The sequence below is a fragment of the Chaetodon trifascialis genome, chromosome 4, assembly GCF_039877785.1.
Source record: "Chaetodon trifascialis isolate fChaTrf1 chromosome 4, fChaTrf1.hap1, whole genome shotgun sequence".
NCBI classification, from domain to species: domain Eukaryota; kingdom Metazoa; phylum Chordata; class Actinopteri; order Chaetodontiformes; family Chaetodontidae; genus Chaetodon; species Chaetodon trifascialis.
In genome coordinates this window covers 640564-661458 of record NC_092059.1, presented here as the reverse complement: position 1 = coordinate 661458, position 20895 = coordinate 640564, and the positions used below count along the sequence as shown (strand labels likewise).

The following is a 20895-nucleotide window of genomic DNA, read 5'->3' as shown; positions in this document are numbered from 1 at the left end:
AAATCTTAAAGTTGTTTCTGTCCATCTTATTCTTCCATGAATTCAGAGACACACTGAAAAGAGGAAAGCTGTTCTTCTTCATGTCATCCTCATCCTCATCTTCAACCGCTTATGCGGGGTCGGGTCGGGGGGGCAACAGCTTCAGTAGGGGACCCCAAACTTCCCTTTCCCGGGCCACATTAACCAGCTCTGACTGGGGGATCCCGAGGCGTTCCCAGGCCAGTGTGGAGATATAATCTCTCCATCTAGTCCTGGGTCTTCCCCGTGGTCTCCTCCCAGCTGGACGTGCCTGGAACACCTCCCAGGGGAGGCGCCCATAGGGCATCCTTACCAGATGCCCAAACCACCTCAACTGGCTCCTTTCAACGCAAAGGCGCAGCAGCTCTACTCCGAGTCCCTCACGGATGACTGAGCTTCTCACCCTAAGGGAGATGTCAACCACCCTCCCGAGGAAACCCATTTCGGCCACTTGCACCCGCGATCTAGTTCTTTCGGTCATGATCCAGCCCTCATGACCATAGGTGAGAGATGGAACGAAGACTGACCGGTAGATCGAGAGCTTTGCCTTCTGACTCAGCTCTCTTTCCGTCACAACGGTGCGGTAGAGCGAACACAATACCGCCCCCGCTGCTCCGATTCTCCAGCCAATCTCACATTCCATTGTCCCCCCACTCATGAACATGACCCCGAGGTACTTGAACTCCTTCACTTGGGGCAAGGACTCATTCCCTACCCGCAGTAGGCAATCCATCGGTTTCCTTCTTCATGTCCTGGTACTTAAACACCAGTCAGAAACCTTGACGTCCTTCTGGTTTAAAAGCCTGATGCTGGACTTTCTCACCTTTTGTTTGAGCTCTCAGGTCTGAAGAACTTCCACCTGCTTGAGCGATAACGAGACCTCAGGACCAGTTTTCTCCACCCACACTGATTGAAGTCTGTCCATGGGTTCGGTCGGTCTGACGGGGAGGTTAGTCTTGAACGTTAAAGGCCACAGGTTTGACCCCCGAGCTGGGAACCCTTCAGTGTCACACCTACACCTGCTTGTTTAACATCATCAACCATATTTCTGGTTTAATGCACAGAAAGTTTCAGTCAAAACATGCAGACGGTACAAACCCAGCCGTGAGTCATGTGTGTGTGTGTCGGACAGAAATAGATTATTTCACTTTCTGGCTCTGCTGATGACTCAGAGATACTGCTGTTGATTTACACCTCGCCGCTTGCCATCAGCTGCAGTTTGTTTTCAGGATTAAGAAATCGACGTTCGAGCGTCCTGAGATCTTCCTGCATTTTAGCCATTTCTGTGGTTAAGAAGAAGAAGAAGAAGAAAAAGCTGTAACAGTCATCAGACGCTGCTTCATGTCGTTACTGTCAGCACCAGGAGGATTCTGGGAAATGCACTGAGGATTTAATGGCATGAGGTCTCATTCTGCAGGAGTCAGCTTGATAACGCCATGACACATCTGCCGTCTCTGCTCTCTTTTAACGTCCAAAACATGTTTCTGAACGGAGCTTCAGTCACTGCTGCATCGCATCACGTCATGAAGGGAGTTTTAAAAACAGCGGCGCGGAGACGCTGTGGCTGCGTTAGCGTTAGCTGTGGCTGCATTTGCTGCAGCTGCGGTAGCATTAGCTGCAGGCACAGCGATGCTGCCATCGTTCTGCCTGTTAGTCCCCATTGAATGTCTGCTCACAGGCTAACTATTAGCATGTGAACACACAACGTCACATGTATGTGTTAGCGTGTAGAGCCCGTCTGAAAGAACATCTGAACAGAACCGACCATGTGAACATCCCATCCAGTTGATCTCATCTAAAACCGTTTCCAGAACGTTTGGGGAAGCAGAACTGTTGCCATGAAGAACAAGCTGCTGCTGTTGCTGCTGCTGCTGAATAAGCTGTTCTGTAAATCACAGGAAGTTTGTGACATGAGGCTGATCAAAGTGAGAATGACGCCTCAGCTTGAAACCCTAACCCTAACCTCTTTAACATGTAGAGAACATGAAGGGGAATCGATCAAGTAACCTTCAGCTTCTAAAAGTGTTTTAACCTCGAGGGAACGTCGTGTGTCAGTAAACTTTCCAACAACCAAAAGAATAGCCAATTTGAAGAGATGTAAATAACATCAGTTAGCTTAGCTTAGCATCAAATATTCCACTGCATGAATTCTGCTGACTGTGAAACAGATTCCTCCCAACTTTTAGAAGCACTTAGCCTGCTAGCTGCCCTGTGATGGGCTGGCAACCGGTCCAGGGTGTACCCCGCCTCCCACCCGCTGACAGCCGAGATAGGCTCCGGCCCCCCCGCGACCCCGAAAGGGATAAGCGGCATAGAAAATGGATGGATGGATGGGTTGCCTGCTAGCTTGTGATGCTACAGGACGTCCTGTTTACCTTCAGACAGACTTAGCGGGTCGCTAGTTTGAAGCTAACGGTTTGGGACTCATGAGGAGTGGCTGCAGCTCAGTTCAGCTGTTTGACTGTGACGGGCTGAGAGTCTGAGCATCTGCTGGATCGCAGCCTGTTTGTCCGTCCAGATGTTCTGCTGTTTGTCTGGACTCCACTCTGTGTGTGTGTGTGTGTGTGTGTGTGTGTGTGTGTGTGTGTGTGTGTGTGTGTGTGTGATTAAAGACACTTCCTGTCTCCGTCTCTGTTGTGTCTCTCAGTCTGGGTTTTCCCCTCTGACTCACTTTTACTCTCTGCTCCTGAAATCATCTCGTTCACCTTCAGCATGAATGCAGCTCGTTACAAAACGTCTCAGAATGGATCCAATTCTTCTTTTTCAGCTTTTTGTTGCTCTTTGTGTCGTTTTTGTTGCATTTCGTGGTTTCTGTGTTGAAGTTGAATCTGATCTAATCTAATTAATCAGGAAACACTTGTTGAAACTGTTTTCATTTTAAATGGTGATCAACCTGCAGTCAGGCCTCATGATGCTCAGGAAACACTTCAGCTGCTCCACACACCTCAGTGTCTTCTTCTGTGGTCTGAGTTTTACAAACTTCGTGTCTCCAGTCTCCTGTTGACATTTCTCGGCTCTCCTCCAGGTTTTCGTCTCCTGTGGGCTGCTGTGACTCAGCGGGTTCACCTGTTTGGTTTCAGGTGTTGAGTCCAAACAAGTCCTCCACCCGCCAGCCAGCCAAAGGACGCAAGCGTGGAGTCCAAGGAGAGGAGTCAGGGGTGGAGATGTCCAGAGAACGAGAAGGACAGAGGGACTAGAAATATCTTTCTTCATGCAAATAAGATGCAAACATGATGCAAATGAGCTGCTGCTGCAGGGAAACGCCTCCTCTGCAGAGGAGACAAACAGACTTTAACTGCAGCAGATTTGCATCAAACTGCAGAGACAAGTCCAAACAGGACGAGACACTGAGTCCTGTGGTTTCACTGAAGGGGGCAGGTCTCAGTTTCAGTTAGATCTCCTCATTAAGTGTCTCTGAACAAACATTTGTTGTTCGCTGACCCTCCACCCTTCAGCCTCCTGTCAACATGTTTCCACTGCTAAACTTCTTTTTCACACAGTTTAGTTCAGTTTCAGTCTTTGTTTGGTTCAGATTTCTGTTAAATTTCTGCTCATGATCCAAACATCCTGAGAGCTTCTGTTCCTCTGCTGACGTGAACAAAAATATCAGAATCTACTGAAACAGTTTCCGTCCAGTTTTCCAAAAATATACGTTTTTCTTAATGTCACCGACTGTCGGCCTATCAGACGGAGCTGCGGTCGCTGTTCCACCTCAGCTCCACGCTAACTCCGCCTGTCTCGGCCTAAATGAGGCTTTCTGGCTCCAGACATGTGGTAAACCCAAAGCGCAGACTTTAATCCGTCTCTCCAGAAACCAGAGGGGGACCACACAGGCTCTGCAGACTGACTCCTACACCACATGTACAGACAGTGATTCAGGCGTCTGCGAGGTGTCTCTCCAGCACCAGCGTCCACTCACAAATCACTCGCTTTTAAACGCTTTTCATTTTCAGACTCTGCACAGTTTCCTTGAACTTCTGTCTGCGCTGATCCAGAGTCAGTTTACTGTCTGCAGAGTTACACTTTGTCTGCTCAGTCAGTCCACATCACAGACCGCAGGCCTCATCAGCCATCAGACCTTTTCCATAAATGGATTTGGTGTCGTGCTTGCTGCAGCCGGCCGGGCAGCAGAGCTGCTGCTGGATGCTTTTCTGGGTGTTGCCGCTTGGCTGCATTCCTGCCTGGAGGAATGAAAGGAATGCAGCCGGCATGTGACAACACCGACACGACCGTCAGACTCGCTGCAGGGAGGGAAGCTGTGATACATGCAGTCGCACAAGCACAAGCTGCCATCCGTGGGACCCAACCCGTGGCTCAAGACCCTGACGGGGGTCACAGGGTAAACCTGGGGGTCCTCAGATGATGATGACCAAACATGAAAGCAGGAAATGCTTTGCACATTTCCTCTTCCTCGTCTTAAACAGCTCTTCATCTCAACATGTTTCTTGACTTCTTTCTGTTCTCTCACGTGTTTACTGTGATGCACCAAAATGTCAATTTCTGGTTCAGATTTCTGAAAGCAGCATTTTAACAAGCCGCTCTGCAGGAAGCAGGCGGTGCAGCAACGTCATGTGAACCTGGTTCAGCGCAGCCTTCATCATTTTCAGATGATCTAACAGTCCGTTCATGCAATCCTGCATACAGATGACGAATGAATGAATGACGTCTGTCCTCCTGCAGGTCAGAGCGGGGACGCTGGAGGACAGAGACCCTGAGCAGCCGCTGGACCTAAACCTGCTGACAGGCTTCACTGCTGGACCAAGAAGCTCCACACAAACCTCTCAGTCTCCTTTCAGCCACGTCCAGCGCTTTGCTCCAATTACGGACATTTTCACCCAATTTGTTCCCATTAAAGTCTGATCTGAGACCAGTTTAGATCCTCTGAAATCCGTGGGTTGATCTCTGTAGTCCTGCGTTCAAACCACCACTGAGGTGAAAGCACAGGAGTGTCGTCGTCCATCAGCTCTTTAATGACTTCATGTCCTGCAGGTTCGTTTCATCTGGAACATTAATCAGCATTTATGAGTTCATTATTAATAATCTGAATCTGTAAAGTTACAAACAAATGAAGGGAAGTAAAAAGTACAATATATACCTCAGTGGAAAGTACAGAAAGTAGAAATACTCCAGTATAAGTACCTTAAAGTACTTTTTGTCCACTTGTTAACTGTGAGGCAGCTTCATGTTTGCTGGTTTTAAATGTTTCTGAATAAAATCACCAAGATAAAGAAAACTTAATGTTTCTTCCAGCTGACCCCCCCCCGACCCCTCGACCCCCCCGCACCCCTTGACCCCCCTCAGCGGGGTCAGCAGCTGGCGGCAGATTCACACCTCGAGTCGTTCAGAGCTCGAGAAAGCTCAAACTGAGAGTGTGAAACAGGCGTCAGCTGAAGCTCAGCTGCTCCCATCAGGAATCGTTTCTGTCCAATCAGCTCGTCTGAAGTGAGCGTCTCACGTCGTCTGTCCTCTGTTTGACTGAAGGAACGTTCCCCACCTGATCTTTAATGCTTGAAACTGTCCGTTAAAGGTCAGTTCAGAGTTTCATTGATTGTTTCAGTTCATGGAGTAAAGTTGATGATTAATGACAAATGTAAAGAAAAGCCTCACTGACGACAGAAAGCAGAGAAACCTGAAGGGAAGCAGAGCAGGATGAGGACGGAGGTCACACGATGAAGTTCAACAGCAAACAGAAGGAATGTGAAGAATGTGGAGAGCCATTTTCACACCTGAACACACCTGAACACACCTGAACACACCTGAGGGACGAGCACTGCTGATGATTCACACGTCTCAACACAAACTGTTTCATTCAGCCACAGCTTCCTTTTCTCTTCTCTCCTCCGTTTATTCATTTTATTCTTTGATGGATCAACTTTTCTCCTAATTAAGGACATTTCAGAGGTGAGGCGTGTTTTTATGAGCGTGACTCTGAAGGAATCAGCTGGACAGAATAAACTCTGCCTCTGACTCTGCTCTTTGTACTGAAGTACAACTTCCAGGTACTGCTAGCTGAGTACTTTCTACCTCTAGTCTGCGGCACTTCAGGCATAAATATAGTACTTTTACTGCACTGTAATACTCTGTACTCTGACTGAAGTAATAAAACTGTTTAGAGCGTGAAGCATCTGCACTCACACACACACTGCTGCATGTGTGTGTGCAGTGTGCATGTGCGGTGTGTTAAACAGCGACAGGTGATCAGCGGCCGCTCAGCATGCTGGGAGCTCTGGGGTCGTGCCCTCAGCTGACCTCTGACTGTTTCACAGCCCTCAGGTGAGCGAGCACAGGTGTGCGGTCTGAGCACTCAGGTGTGTGCTGCAGAGCTTCACTGAGCAGCACAGACTGAACCAGAGGACGTCAGAGCTTCTGTCTCCCTGAGCTCGGTCTGCCAGGCTGCCGCAGGACGCGTTTGGCCTGTGAGCAGATCAGCCGGCGTGGAGCCTCCCAGCGGCTCAGACGTGCGCTCACGCTCTAATCTGAGCCGAGCTCAGGGTTTTATTGGCTGCCTGTCGGATCCGGCGCTGCAGACGTTTTGTGTGGGCCTGTGCGGGAAACACACGTCTGAGTCAGCGCCAAACTCCAGTCAGGATTTATCATTTTTGTTTATGAAGATGACGGTAATTAGTGCAGGTTTACCTGCAGCTCAGGTGGACTCAGCCAGCTGCTCCGGGTTGCTCAGCAGGAGGCTGCTGCACCTTCACAATCACAGCTTCGACTCACATGAAGCAACTGCAGGTTACTGTCAACAACACGCAGCAAATACTCTTCGTCATTAAAGACGAGGAAGCATCAAACTAAAGAATAAAATGACTGAACTGAGGTTTGTCAGCAGGAGAACTCAAAGAAACAGGAAGTAGATTTATTGTGAAAAGTGGCCGCGTCCACAGTGTGATCTTCGACTTTGGTGGAATTTGTTTGCTTTGTTTGTTGTTGTGTTGTGATGAGATGTTTTGCTCCTGGTCACGTGAGCGAGACGTGACTGTAAAGTCATACGAATGCAAACCAAGTCGTCGTTACGGCTGCAGAACCATCAGAACAGAAGTTAGATTTCACATTTCATCGCAAAACGTTTCCTTTGGTTGAAGGATTGAAGTTAGCCGAGTTAGCTCGGGCTAAATGTCTTCATCAGCAGAGCCTCTGATGAGGAACACCTCGTCCTGCACGTTAGCATGCTAACAGCCCAGCGTGACCATCATCAGCTGACCACGCAGGGTCACGCCGCTCGTCTCTGTTACGTGGCTGGTTGCTCATGTGACACGACTACAACACGTACAAATACATCAAACTGTGCAGAAATGATGGAAGCAAAGGCCAGAAAAACTGTTTGTCTATCTCTGTGTCGTTAAAATGACCCAGTTAGTTAATGCAGAAGGAGTTCATACTGGAGAAGAGAACTGACTTCAGAGCAGCTGCATCACAGCCTGCAGGGTTCGTCCTCTGGGAGCAGGAACGTCCGCACTGAGCTGAGGACAGTCCATCACGTGCAGAGACGTTTGAGAGAAAGTGGTGTGAGACAGCAGGGGGACAGTTCAGACTGCAGATCAGTTCACAGCCTTCATGCTTCTGCAGAGACACAGAGACGCAGCCGTCCTCCGTCCTCCGTCCTCCACTCTGGGTTTCTGTGACGTGTTGTCTGAGGACGCTGACGGTCCCTCCTCTCCATCTGGCGTCAGACCGGTCTGACATTTGGACCCGGGCTATTTAAAGTGGGCCGGCTCTGGTCTGAGTCAGGCCTCAGAGACGAAGAGTTTCGTCTGTCGGCTGCGCGCGTGTGTGTGTGTTTGCGTGTGTGTGTGGGTCGGCGTGGCGCTCTGTTTGCGTCTGTCGGCTGCAGGGCGAAGCCTGAAGTCTGCTGTGGGTGTTTTCTGACTTTACACTCCAGTGACTGATGAAACCAGCGTGAGTCACACTGAGGCTGGGTGTGTGTGCGTGTGTGTGTGTGTGTGTGTGTGTGTGTGTGTGTGTGTGTGTGTGTGTGTGTGTGTGTGTTGTAAGGTGTGGGATCAGATTCCTTCTTTGTTCTGGTCATATTTTGGGATGAGCTGTTCAACGCTGCACGCTATCTGCACATTCCCTCCTTCCCGCTGCAGAGACACGCCTCGCCATGTGTGCTTTCACAACGCTGTGTGTGCGTGTGTGAGTGCGTGCTCACGTGTGTGTGTGTGTGTGTGTGTGTGTGTGTGTGTGTGTGTGTGTGTGTGTGTGTGTTCGCATGTGTGCATGTGTGTTGCCCTGCAGCACTGAAGCTACGTTCAGCAGACATCTAAACTGTGACTGCTCGAACTCTTCGTGAGTAAAAGTACACAGATGAAGGTATTACCATCAGAGTGTACTTAAAGTCTGAGCAGTAAAAGTACCGTCTGTGTGGAGCGTCTCCTTTGAGAGCGTTAAATGATTTTTGTGACATTCTGTGTTTGCAGACTGAAGGTCGGTTCATGAAAATTATGCTTTAACAGACCCATTTTCTCTGGGGGGGGTTGGGGTCTCCTGGGACGTGCTGTGGTTGGAGCCTGTCCCTCTGCAGGGCGAGGCCGGCGCTGACGGTGGTTTGGTGGTTTTGGGTGTGAGGAGGGTCTTCAGGAGCTGCTGTGGTGTGTTTGGGGATCGGCTGGAGGAGGGATGGGCGGGGGCTTTGTGGTGGTCGGGGGTCTATTATAGTCTATTTCTGTCTGTCCTCCCCCCTGATGTCCAACCATCACAGAGAAAAAAACAGAGGACGGAGGAGGATGGGTGGAGCACTACATCAGTACTTTTACTGAACTACTGTACTCAAGTACAAAGTTGAGGTACTTTCCTGAGTATTTCCATTTATACTCTGACTAAGATGAAGATCACTCTGAGCTTCAGGTAACGCTGTGGAAGACGTTATTACATCACTTCCTGTCACACTGCGATTGTCCGTCGCTCCGCTCAGGTGTGTCATTGTCTGCAGGTTGAATGGAGATGTGACTCGGAGTGAAACTGAACCCTGATCTGCTGAATGAAGAACACCGCATTACACACCACAGAAGAAGAAGCAGGTCAGGTGTCGTCCCAGCTGGAGAGGACAGACCTGAATGTCTTCATCCTGTTGTTTGCTCCGATTGTCTGATTGGCTGCGATGGTTACTGCTCATTAAGTGGGTTGGACCGACCGGGAGTCAGAGTGTTAGGGGACACTTTGTTTGGACTCCACGGCAACAGAGATGAAGGACTGATGCTGGTTGCATGCCTGTGAGGACAGAATGCTGCTGCGTTCAGGTGCTGCTGGGAAACATGGCTTCACATTAAGGCACCGGACTTCCTGCTGGTTAACCATGTTGATGCACCTCTGACCTTCAAATCATTAGTATCAGTTATTGATTTCAGTGCTTCATGTCAGGAGGATGTTCAGTAGAAACATGGATTCAGTAGAAAGTCAGACTGTATCGTCTGCATAGAAACGAATATTAGAAATCTGAGCGGAGTGAAACTATTTGAATCAGTCATCGATAAAGGATTCTTGGTCTTCTGGACATTATGGATCAGGAACTCTCAGATGAACAGAACCAGTACCTGAACCTGAAGCAGAACCAGAACCAGAACCAGAACCAGAACCAGAACCTGAAGCCGCAGCTGAGTTTCCATCAGAATTCTGACAAAATTTATAGAAAAAGGTCAAATTAAAACACGACTGAACGTTTGTCTCTGTCCAGCGCTGCTGTGATGTGATGAGGATAAATGCGTTCATGTGAGGAAGACTTCAGCGTCTTCATCACTCATCCATCCTCCTCAGTGGGAGGCAGCGTGACCGTCTGCTTTGAGGAATCACACTTCAGAAAGTCGTCCTGAAAGCACATTTTGAAAGGTTTCTCTCTGTTTCTGTTTCTCTTCTTTGTCGTTTTTCCAGGCGGGTCCCTGCAGAGACGCTCAGCGCAGGTCTGAGTCCTCAGAGTCCCTCTGGTTTGTGGTCTGGAGGAGAAACAGAAGCTGGAGGGTTTTCCAGCAGCGGAGGGGGGGGGGGGAGGGGATGTTTGGTTTGACATCAAAGAGCGGTTTGGGTGGGTGGGGTTAGCCTGGCGGTGGTGGGGGGGTTACCTCAGCAAATGGTCTGTAATTGTGGGCTCGTGCTCGTGGAGGAAGGAGGCAGCTGATGATGTCTGATTGGTTACAGAGAGAAAAGTCAGATGAGGAGAAAAGAGAAGAAAGTGCTTTTTATTTCACCGTCAGATCAGCTTCTCGTCTTTCAGCTGTCCAAACCCCTGAAGTTTCACCCTTTTTCCCCAAAAAGTCCCACAGAGGACAGAGGACGTCTTCAGTCGTCCTTAAAGAGCTGCTCTCTCACCGTTTGAAGCTGTGGATTTCATTTTCTTGGAAGTGATTCATGATCACGTTTTAAACTCCATTGCTTTCTTTTTAGAGTAAATGAAAGATTTCACTCAGTTAAACAGTTTGTTGCTTACATATTTCTTAGACCTGCCCTCTGAATAAACCCTGAAACTGACAAATAAAGACATGAAGAGGTCGTCTCCAACAACAAATCCCTCATTTTGAGAAGTTTGGGCATAAATGAAGAAACATGAGTGTAAATTTGAGGCCAAACATCTCAGATTTGTGCAGCTGCACACTGAAGAGTCCAACAGAAGACGCGTTCAAAGGTTAAACTTGTGTTGTTCTGGTTCGTGTTCTCAAATGTTCTCCTCAGCGTAAATGAAGGTTTGACCCATTTGAAGCAGCCTCACACAGAAACACACAGCGGCCTCAGCTGTGGTTTGGCTGGGGGGGCGGGGGGGGGGGGGGGTTACTCTGTGGCTGGACGGGCGGGGAGACGCCCAGCTCAGTAAATTTAGCCTCAGCCGGGACAAAAATAACTGCTGAGGTCCACAGCAGATATTTATAGCTGAGAGGAAAAAGCTCCCTGTCCTCCTTCAGGACATGAACGATTTCTGTTTTCGTCTCCGTCTCCGCTCAGCAGTCACACAGTGTAACAGTACATTTACTCAATACTTCTGTACAAATTTGAGGTACTTGTAGTACTACTGGAGTGTGACGTTGACGGGCAGACTGATGCAACATCAGCAGGAGTCCTCTGGATCTGGATCTGGATCTGGATTTGGATCTGGATCTGGATCTGGATCTGGATCTGGATCTGGATCTGGATCATTGTGCTGAAGAGAACCTAAGATTTCCAGGCCTCACCTGGTAGAGACAGAACCAATGAGAGTTTCCTCTGCAGGTGTCTGAGCTCAGCCTCAGAGACAGTGAGGAGCTCGGACGTCCTTCCTGTTGAAGGACCCGGGTCAGGTGGTTCAGGCCTCTGATCCGGATCCTCCTGGACAGAAGGTGTTTGATTGGCTGCTGCTGCCTGATTCTTGCTGATGAGGAGGAAGGCAAACAGCTCACTGGGTGAGACAAGGTTGGTCAAACAACAAGGGCAGATATGGACAGGGAGGACGAGATACCTGGTCCACATGCAAAACATCCGGATCACATGCAAACCTGCAAAACCACAGCGGCGGCGGCGCTCGGTCAGAGCGTTCGGACCATGTGACGGTCTGCCATGACAGTGCCGCAGGTGGAACCTTGTGGTTTTCCTCTGGCCTGCTGAGGTCAGAGGTCGCCGTTTCATCTGCATCAGTCTGCAGCTTCCTGCCCAGTCAGCAATACGGCCGCTGTGATGACATCAGACACGTGAAGAGTGACGGTCAGCGTGGCGCCAGAACCTCCTTCAGTCACTGTTGTTCATGTATTTTGGACTGTGATGTCACCATCCCTCAGATGGAGGGCGTGCTTTGTGTTGCCTTCACTTACCTGATCTCAGCGTCAGATATTTGGAATTTGCAGCTCTTTCCTCGTGTGTTTGTGTGGTGTTGCAGCGATCTCTGCCTCTCAGCTTCATCCTTCGTTTGTTTTTACCTCTGACTGTTCTCTCCTCCTCCTCCTCCTCCTCCTCCTCCTCCTCCTCCTCTGTGACTCATCTCTCTGATGCTCTCCTCTGATCCTGAAGCAGCCTTACATGGTCACTGACGCTGCAGCAGGATCTCCCTACGTAGCGCGTCTACGTACCGGCGGGCTCGACTGCGGCTCCGGGCTCCCACTGGCCGCTCGGCCGACGGTCCAATCAGCAGGCTCCGTCTGTTTCCACGGCGATGTGACGCAGGGCTGAGAGGGGGGAGGCCTCCTCGCTGCAGCTGAACAGAAATAACTGTGACACACATTCTTCCTGAGAGCTCGACTAAAAATAAATGAGACGTGTGAAGTGAAAACACAGAGAGGCTCCAGCAGAGCTCACCTGAAGCCCGACAGGTGATCAGACGCAGCACGAGCAGCTGATCCGTTCCCACGCTGTCATTCCACCAACACTTTGTCTTCTGCGTCCCTCAGTCTTTATTTCAGCGCCGTCTCCTGAAAGAAATGCTGATCCAGGAAGCGTTTGCATCGTTTGCACAGGCCTTCCTGTTGTTAGCTCAGGTTAGCTCGGATTCAGCTTCAGGCGGTTTGTGTCTCATGCTTTGGCATTTAACTAGCATCTTCTCTGAACTGTGAGCAGGAGCTGTGAGTCTAAACTCAGCCAGAAAAACCTTCACCAGCTGAAAGTGAACCTTGAATCAAACGACTGTCACCTTTAAATAAGAGTTGGCGTCTCTTCAGAGACACGAGCTTCTTTCACAGCGGCCATATTTATTATCAATGCAAACTAACCAGAGACCTTTATTGCAGAAAGTATCAGAACTATAAACTGTAGTGAAGCTGTGCAGTAAAAGTACTTCATCGGGACTGACGTGGTTTCTCTCAGGTCTGTCCTCTGTCCTCTGTCCCTGTCCCCGTCCCTGCATTCCTTCTGACAGATCGCAGTCTGTGGAGTCATGTGACTCTGCTGTCAGTGACGTCCATGTCTCTGGTCCTGCATCGCGGGTGTCAGATCAGTTTGTACAGTCGGGGTGTGAAACATCCCTGTGTTTATATTATGTGACCATGGCAACCATCTTTTACTAGCTTCAACAACATAGCACATAGCTCCAAGCTAACGGCGTCCATAAATAAATCTATGGTATATTTGATAGAAACCAGCGGACACGTCAGAGGAAGACATGACAATAAATATAATTTGAATATAAAAACATGCTTTGCACATAGAAACTTTCCAAACATGGAGGAAAAACAGACGCCAGCAGAGCTGCAGGTGGACGTCCTGCAGTCAGAGATCATCGATCAACCCGTGCGCAGCAGATTAGACTCCTGTTAAACCTCTGCTCTCCCTTCACGACTGGATCTGTGTCGAGCTGCCCCGCCGGCCCCAGCAGGGACGGGCCGGCTGCCAAAACAAACGGGCCCGTGGCGTCAGCGCAGTGGCGGAGCCCCATTACAACAGGATGTGACATCAGGATGTGACGTCACGGGCAGAGGCCGCAGGCTGTTTGTGCAGAGTTGGCTGCAGAGCTTCAGTTTACAGCTCAGCAGGTTACACACTAACTCACAGCTGGAAGGACTCCGAGTACTCTGAGCTGTGTAGAAATATGAAACACCCACATTGTTCAAAGGAAAACGGCACAGCAGCCAAAAATAACCCTTGAAGGTCAGAAACATGAGAACAACTGAGAGGGAACCAATAACATGCTGTTCTCTGCTCGTTTACTCGGTTCAGTGATGGAAAGAGACACTGAATCCTGCCGTCAAGATGCATCACATGCTGCACCATGTTAGCTAACAGCCGGCATGCTAACTGTAAACTGACAGGACACAGAAGCTAACTGTAAGCTAACATGATAAAGAAGTGAAATGTTTGAACTTTGAACTCCTCGGTCTTCAGACTTTGTGTCCTTGTGTGACAAAGTGTGTGTGCTGCGTTTGATATTAATGTAAAGTTGTGAGATTCCCATTTGAGCTGATGAAGATGAAGATCTGGTCATAAATGCTTCATGGCTGAGTATCAGCTTCAGAGCTCAGACAGAAGTTACACAAAATTAAAAGGCAAACTTGAGTCAGAAGAAGTGACTCATTATTTATCTTGTGATTCCTGCTGATAGTGTTCACATGCAGTGACCCCCCCCACACACATGCACGCACACACACACACACACACACACACACACACACACACACACACACACACACGCACACTAACTCTAAACCAAGCTAGAAGCTAACTCGCTCATCAAAGACAGAAACAAAATGTGTTATTACCTACAGGAACAGTGACGGCCTCTGTGTTAGCATAGCTTAGCACAAAGACTGGAAGCGGAGGAAAACTGCTAGCCTCCCAGTGTTCAGAGCAAGGCAGCAACACTGCTGGAGGTTTAACTCCCACAGAATGAACACATACACACACACACACACACACACACACACACACACACACACAGCAGATGGCACCATGGAAACTGAGGCAGTGTGAAGATCTCCGCCAACACACTCGTCATGTGACCTGCAGCCAGTCACATTCTGGGCCTGTCTGCAGTCTGGATCAGTCGCTCTGCAGCATTTAGAAAAGGCTGAAGGCTGAAAAGCAAAAGCTGCAGTCATGTGATCAGGATGGAGTCAAACATGGCGTCCTGCGAGCCTCGCATTGAATCACGATACTGGATGGGAGTGTTTTAGGCTGGAAACCATGATAATAATAATAATGATTTCATAGCATTCATTGAAGGAAGTTGTGACATCAGCAGTTTTTGAACTTGCACAGGACAGACCTGCAGTCTGCTCATGATGCATATCATTATTATTATTATCTGCGAATCACCTGCATGAAAATAAGCCGATCTGAAATATTTGACATAGGGGAGCATGAAGAAGGAGCAAAGGACCAAGACCTGGTCCCTGTGGTACCATGTGCAAGATGGAGGTCTACAACATCATCAGAGAAAAAGCTTCTCCTTCACTGCAACCAACAAGACCCAAAGCAGCAAAAACACACCACAGGGACACAGGTGTCCACTGGACACCTCAGTACAAAACGCCATTTCACCAACTCAAAACCTAACTGGCCCTTGTTTGATGCCATAGTTTTGTCTCTTTAGGTTGGGGGGTGGGGGGTGGAATAGACTTTTGGCCATAGACTGAATTTCTTCCATTTTTCTGAGATGTTTGAATCTGTGAATCTGCTTAAATGCTGTGGTTTACTTTACACACACACACACACACACACACACACACACACACACACACACACACACACACACACACACACACACACACACACACACACCTGGATGAAACACTCAGGAATCAATCATTTCTCTTCAATAATTTATTCACACAGGTTCAGTAAACAGGTGATTCACGTGTTCATATATTACTCTGCTCCTTTAAATAATCAGCTGTCTCCTCAGTGTTTAACTACGTTACGTCACTAATCACCAGAAAGCAATAAACATGACGTCACACGTCCTGAAACGTCACCTCAGTTCGTGTGTGAGCAGCTGCAGCTCAGGTGGTCCAGAGCTTCACGTGCAGCTTCAGTTCATTCAATCACCAGGTCAGTCACGTGACACCCAGCAGCCGTTGGTCAGTCACGTGACACTTCATTACAACTCTCCTCTCTGCAGCTCCAGGACCTGAATCCTCCTCCTCTAACGGGGGTCCGTGTCCGGCTTTCAGAACCCGTCCGGTCCCTGTCCCGGTCCCGGTATCTCACGCGCCCACGGTCAAATCAATCACCCAATCAGGCAGCAGGACGGCTCCGGTGGCCCGGTCCCCGTCTCTCCTCAAACGCCGTTACTCCTCCTCAGCAGGGGGGCGGCTGTTTGGACTCTTTCTCACCGCTCCGCAGCGGACTGGTTCGCGTCGGGTGGAGCCGGGTCGGCTCAGCGGTCCTGCAGCTGCAGGCAGGGGACCCACTGGTTCCTGCAGCGGCTCTCCTCGCAGAAGCTGCTGATGTTCTGCAGCGCCTGAGACTGCAGCGGCTGCACCGGAGGGTTCTGCAAAGCACAGAGGACGGTGAGCGATCAGCAGCAAACATCTGTCATCACGTTACACCGCGAGCAGCGGAGGCGGAGCTGGACTTACAGTGACCAGGATGCAGTGCAGGTCCCGGGGCTCGTTGCCGTTGCTGTCCTCGGTGTCCTCCTCCAGGACCTGAGCCAGCCGCCTCATGCCGGACACCCGCAGGATGTTGATGTCGTTGTCGCAGCAGAAAGCCTGCAGCAGCGTGAAGTGGATCTGCAGCGCGATGTCATCTTCATCCTCCTCATCGGTGGCGAGGACGCATAGGACCACGCTGTCCGGGTCTCTGCAGGAGGACAGACAGGACAGGCGCGGGTTAAAGTCAGCTAACGCAAAGTGTTCACATCACAGATTCCGATGAAAGCTGCGGAAATAAAAGTCATACTCACACATTCATGAGCTTGGCGGACTCGTACACTCCCACCGTGAGACAGTCCTGCCGCTGAGCCGCGACCAGCAGCTCCTCCAGAGCCTGACTCACCGTCTCCATCCTGCAGGGACACAGAGGCGGTTAGAGAAGGGCCGAAACCCGCAGAGCGGAGCGCGCCTGCGGCTCCGAGCCTGACACAACATGAAAGTGACAGGGTCTGATCCGGGTCCGGTCTAAACCGGTCTGACCCCGGCGCGGCTTCGCGCATCTTTCACAGCCGCAACGCGGCACGAACTTACTTTTTCTCGGTGCTGTTGGATCCAACGACCTCCTCGAGAGTCATGTTGAAGTCAGTAAAATAATCCACCAGATCCAGGTTAATGAGAAATATCCACAGCGCTGAGAGGCTGCTGTCCCGTCAACTCCCGGAATAAAGTCCAAGCCAGCGGTAATCCAGATCGGTCCAGGATCCTTCCAGAGTCCGTTAGAGGAGTCCACAGGTTCTGAGTTACGTCCGTGAAGTGAGTCTGAGAGAAGACGTCTGCCGCTCTGAGCTCGCGCTCTGCGCTCTTTATACGCGCTCTCCGCGGCCGCCGTCACCCCGCCCGGCCGCTCGATGTCTGATTGGTCCGCAGCTGTCAATAGATCCCCCGTACTCTGTGCCCATTGGCTGAGCGCGCGACAGACGCCGGAGATCCCACGTGGTGGTTTCGGAGAATCCCCCGCTCCCTCCCCCTCCTCCTCTTTCCCAGTTTGTTTGCTGGGAGTTTTTCTTTTTTCTTTCCGAGTGGAGGAATTTCCAGATCTGCCTCCCTGACCTCCTCCGTGATCCCAGGATCTGCTCCTGCTGCACGCGGAGAGCTCACCTGCGTCTCCCACCTGACACAAACAGCCACACGCAGCGGAGACGTTTCACTTGTGTGTTTGTGGAGTCTGTTCATGCAGAAGCTCGTGAGGGAAGCTGAAGCAGGTGACCATCCCGCCTCAGAGCACGCGCGCTGCGGAAGAGGTGGTTCAAATAAAACATGTCTGACAATCACACTTTCCTCTTCTGTCATGTCATTTCTGAGGGTTCAGTTCTGCCTCTGCAGGCCTCTGCAGGCCTGCACAGACCCGTTTCCGGGCTCAGGCCTGCAGGACTCTGGGAGAGGAAACGTCAGCTTCATGGACGCAGAGCTTCACGTGAACGCGGCTCGCTGGCTGTCTGCGGCTCTTCCCACATGTTCCGTGTCCGCACCAGCTAACGTCCAGACTGCCCCCCCAGCAGACCCTGCAGAGTAAAACCAGGTCTCAGACGCCCCCCCGCGGCCCCGCGGCGGCACTGCAGCAGTGAAACCAGCAGGACATGTTGGAACAGGCCTGAGACTGCCAAACCGGTTCCTGGCCTGGGCCGCGTGCAGCGGGGGTCGTTGTTGTGGGGCGCTGGGGTCTCTGGAAGGTTTCAGGGTTTCTTTGAAGGCTTTAATTAACAAATGAAGCAGCTTCCGGGAGTCGCTGCAGTTTCATGGTTCAGTTTCAGTTTTAAGGGAAACTTTGCTGCAGCACGTGACTGATGCTTTAGCCTTATCTTAACGTTTTGAAGGGCAAACATTTCACACTGCTTCAGCTTGTTAAAATAAGATAAGATAAGATAAGATAAGATAAGATAAGATAAGATAAGATAAGATAAGATAAGATAAGATAAGATATTAACACAGTTAATGACACGAAGAGGTCTGTCTGTCTCTGGTCCCGTGGAGCCACCTGCTGGCCTGATCCGGATCACGCAGGAGGATTTGAGTCTTCAGACTTCATCATTTCATGGTTTCACGTTTCATCTTTTCATGTCAAGTGTTTCTCTTTTCTCGCCTCTTCTTCTTCTTCTTCTTCTTCTTCTTCTTCTTCTTCTTCTTCTTCTTCTTCTTCTTCTTCTTCTTCTCCTTCTTCTTCTTTTGCACACCCATAGTATATACTGTTTATTTTCTCAGTATATATACACATAGTTTTATATTCTGTCTATATTTTGTGGTATATTTTGTTTTTATATATATCCTCAACATAAATATTTGTTTTTATATTTGCTTTTTATATATATAGTTCTTTCTCTTTTCTTTCTTTCTAATTTTATTCTGATTCCACTCCTGTAAGGAGCTCTGCAACTAAAACAACTCCCCCTCAGGGATTAATAAAGGATTTCTGATCCTGATTCTTCTTCTTTTTAAAGTTTGCTGAGTCGTCGACACAGTTTTCTCTGGAGGAGGATCTTTAAAGGTGTCCGTTAGTTTAAGTTTAAGTTTAAGTTTAAGGAATAAATCTGAGTTTGAGGAGCTTTGAAGGCTCTTTGAAATGTAAGTTCAGCAGGTTTTTAAGGTAAGAAATGGAAATTTAAGGTTTCTTTGAGGCAGAAATCTGAAGTTGAAGGGGTCAAAGTTTAAGAAGGTGTAAAGAAATCACTTAAGTTTAAGTTAATATTTAAGGGGAATGTTTTCTGGATCAAATTCAGTGTTTAGGAGGTTTTAACATTTAAAGCTCTCAGACGTTCTTTTCTGCTTTGGTTTCTAAAGTCATTGATTACTTCTTACGTCATGACTGGATTTAATGGCTGATGGATCATTTAAGGGATCTTTTCTCCTTAAAAACAGATTATTGATCCTGTGAGTGAAAACACGTTAAAGATCCTTTAATGGAGAAAAAAACGTCAACAAACTGAAACTAAACGCTGATGAATGAAGCTGTTTGATTATTGATGAGGTATCAGCAGGTGATCAGGGTCGAGCTGCAGGTCGACGGACGCGTTAGCAGCCAATCACAGCTTTCCTTAATGAAAGGTATGAAGAGCTGATCACATGACCTGTGATTGAATCAACGGTGATCCCTCTGAGCTTTCAGTGTGAAAGCACTGATCACATGAAGTGTGGAGGGCCCATTGATGACTGATCGTCCCTGATTGATCACTGAACAAAAGAAAGTTCTGGAGCTTCACGGTTTAAAGAACAGAAAAGAAAAACTCTTTAAAAGCTGAAATCAGGAATAAAAACGACCAAAAATTCTTCAAAGTGTTTCCAGGTGAGAAAGATTCAGAACATTTAAAGGTGGAAATATTGAGGAATAATCAAATGATTTTTATGGAAGACAAATTTTGAACTTTGCAGATTTGAAGAGGTCAAACTGAGTTTTTTGAGGATTCAGGTGTGAAACGATCATTGTGTCATTAATGAAGTGTTAGTGGCTTCATTGATCAGCTATCAGTGGATCATCGGTCATTGATCTGAAAACAAAAGAAAGTTTCAGGAACAAACTGACAGAAAATAAGAAATTTAGCTCCAATAAAAACTGAAATATTAAAAGGATGATTAACCTCAAATCGTCCTGGGATTCAGGTCAGGTGATCACGGTCACTGACGGCTCACCTGAGGCTCGTCAGTCGCCTCCTCAATTAACAAACATCAGAGTTCAATGAGCAGAAGAGTCACCGACAGAAACTGTGCAGCTCCAAAAGGTCAAAGGTCAAACTGACAGCCGATGCAGCTGAAGAGTCTCTGTGGATAAATGTTCTGTAAACTCTTAAAATCTTTTTACTTCAACTCAGAATTCCTCGAAGACAAAATGAAGCTTTTCACGTCAGCGTGAGGCTGAAGGCGATCACATTAAGGTTAAGGGAATTTTTCAGGGAGTTTAAGTGCTTTTAAAGGCTCAGACTTAACTTAACTTAAGACAGACGTCAGAACAGGAAACACACAAACGTCTCATCTGTAAAACTGAACCTTTACTGAATTATTTTCAGTTGTGAAATTCAATTAAAATGAAAGTTTAAGAAGCTTTTTTCCAGTCACACATCATCAGAGAGGCTTTTAGTTTCAGAGACGAAAACAGTCCGAAGACCTCTGAACTTTAGTGTGACGAGAACTCTGGAATCCACAAAGTGATTAAACTGATTAAGATTTACAATACACACATCTGGTTCTGTGTGTGTGTGTGTGTGTGTGTGTGTGTGTGTGTGTGTGTGCGTGTGCGTGTGTGTGTGCGCGCTCTCCTGCTGCTCGACCCTCGTCTTCAGTCTGCCGTTGCTCCTCTTCTCATTAACACCTCACACGTCCTTCACAGCTGATTTCTCCTGCAGACTGAATACACACGTTATCAGAGTGAAGTAACTGAGTACTTTGACTCAAGTACTGTACTTAAAAACACATGAGGCACTTTATTTTTTCCACTTGTACTCGTCGAATATGAGTCGATTGATTAATGATCATCTGTTGTTTTGATGGTTTCATTGATCTTTGCTGTGGAATCGCTGATGTTTGATCTTCTCACTGATTGGCTGCTTTTCAAAGTCAAAGTCGGCTTTATTGTCAGTTTCCTCACATGTAGACACACAATCGAAATTACGTCTCCCACTATCCCACAGTGAGACAAGACCACAAGACAAGTGCACAGACACAAAGGATGAAGACACACATATGCTGATACTACCGTAAACAATGAACTGAAAATAAACACTGAACATACACAACAAAGCACAGGAGACGTACAGCGGCCTGACTGTCTGTAATCACGTGGAGCTTTGGACCAAACAAACATGGTGAAGGCGTCACTTTGGGCTCATTGTGAGCACATTTCTCACTGTTTTCA

General features: G+C 48.5%; 2 protein-coding genes across 4 annotated transcripts in view; one reads left to right on the top strand and one right to left on the bottom strand.

Annotated features, from left to right (window-relative positions):
* The window catches only part of reep6 (receptor accessory protein 6), a 137891-nt gene that overhangs the window by 106800 nt on the left and 10196 nt on the right, over window positions 1-20895 (top strand). The gene's annotated exons all lie outside the window — the stretch shown is intronic.
* On the bottom strand, window positions 15211-16833 carry LOC139329997 (growth arrest and DNA damage-inducible protein GADD45 beta-like). Its single transcript, XM_070960697.1, has 4 exons — window positions 16587-16833; window positions 16307-16408; window positions 15981-16203; window positions 15211-15892 (listed from the first exon to the last, which is right to left on the bottom strand). Exons 1-4 carry the CDS (start codon window positions 16628-16630, stop codon window positions 15779-15781), a joined length of 483 nt encoding a protein of 160 aa, XP_070816798.1. The 5' UTR covers window positions 16631-16833; the 3' UTR covers window positions 15211-15778.

Coding starts and splice junctions, on each gene's coding strand:
- LOC139329997 (XM_070960697.1), bottom strand. CDS start 16,630: ATGACTCTCGAGGAGGTCGTTGGATCCAACAGCACCGAGAAAAA. Junction 16,204..16,306: donor TCCGCCAAGCTCATGAATGT/GTGAGTATGACT, acceptor GTCCTCCTGCAG/AGACCCGGACAGCGTGGTCC. Junction 15,893..15,980: donor TGCACTGCATCCTGGTCACT/GTAAGTCCAGCT, acceptor TGTGCTTTGCAG/AACCCTCCGGTGCAGCCGCT.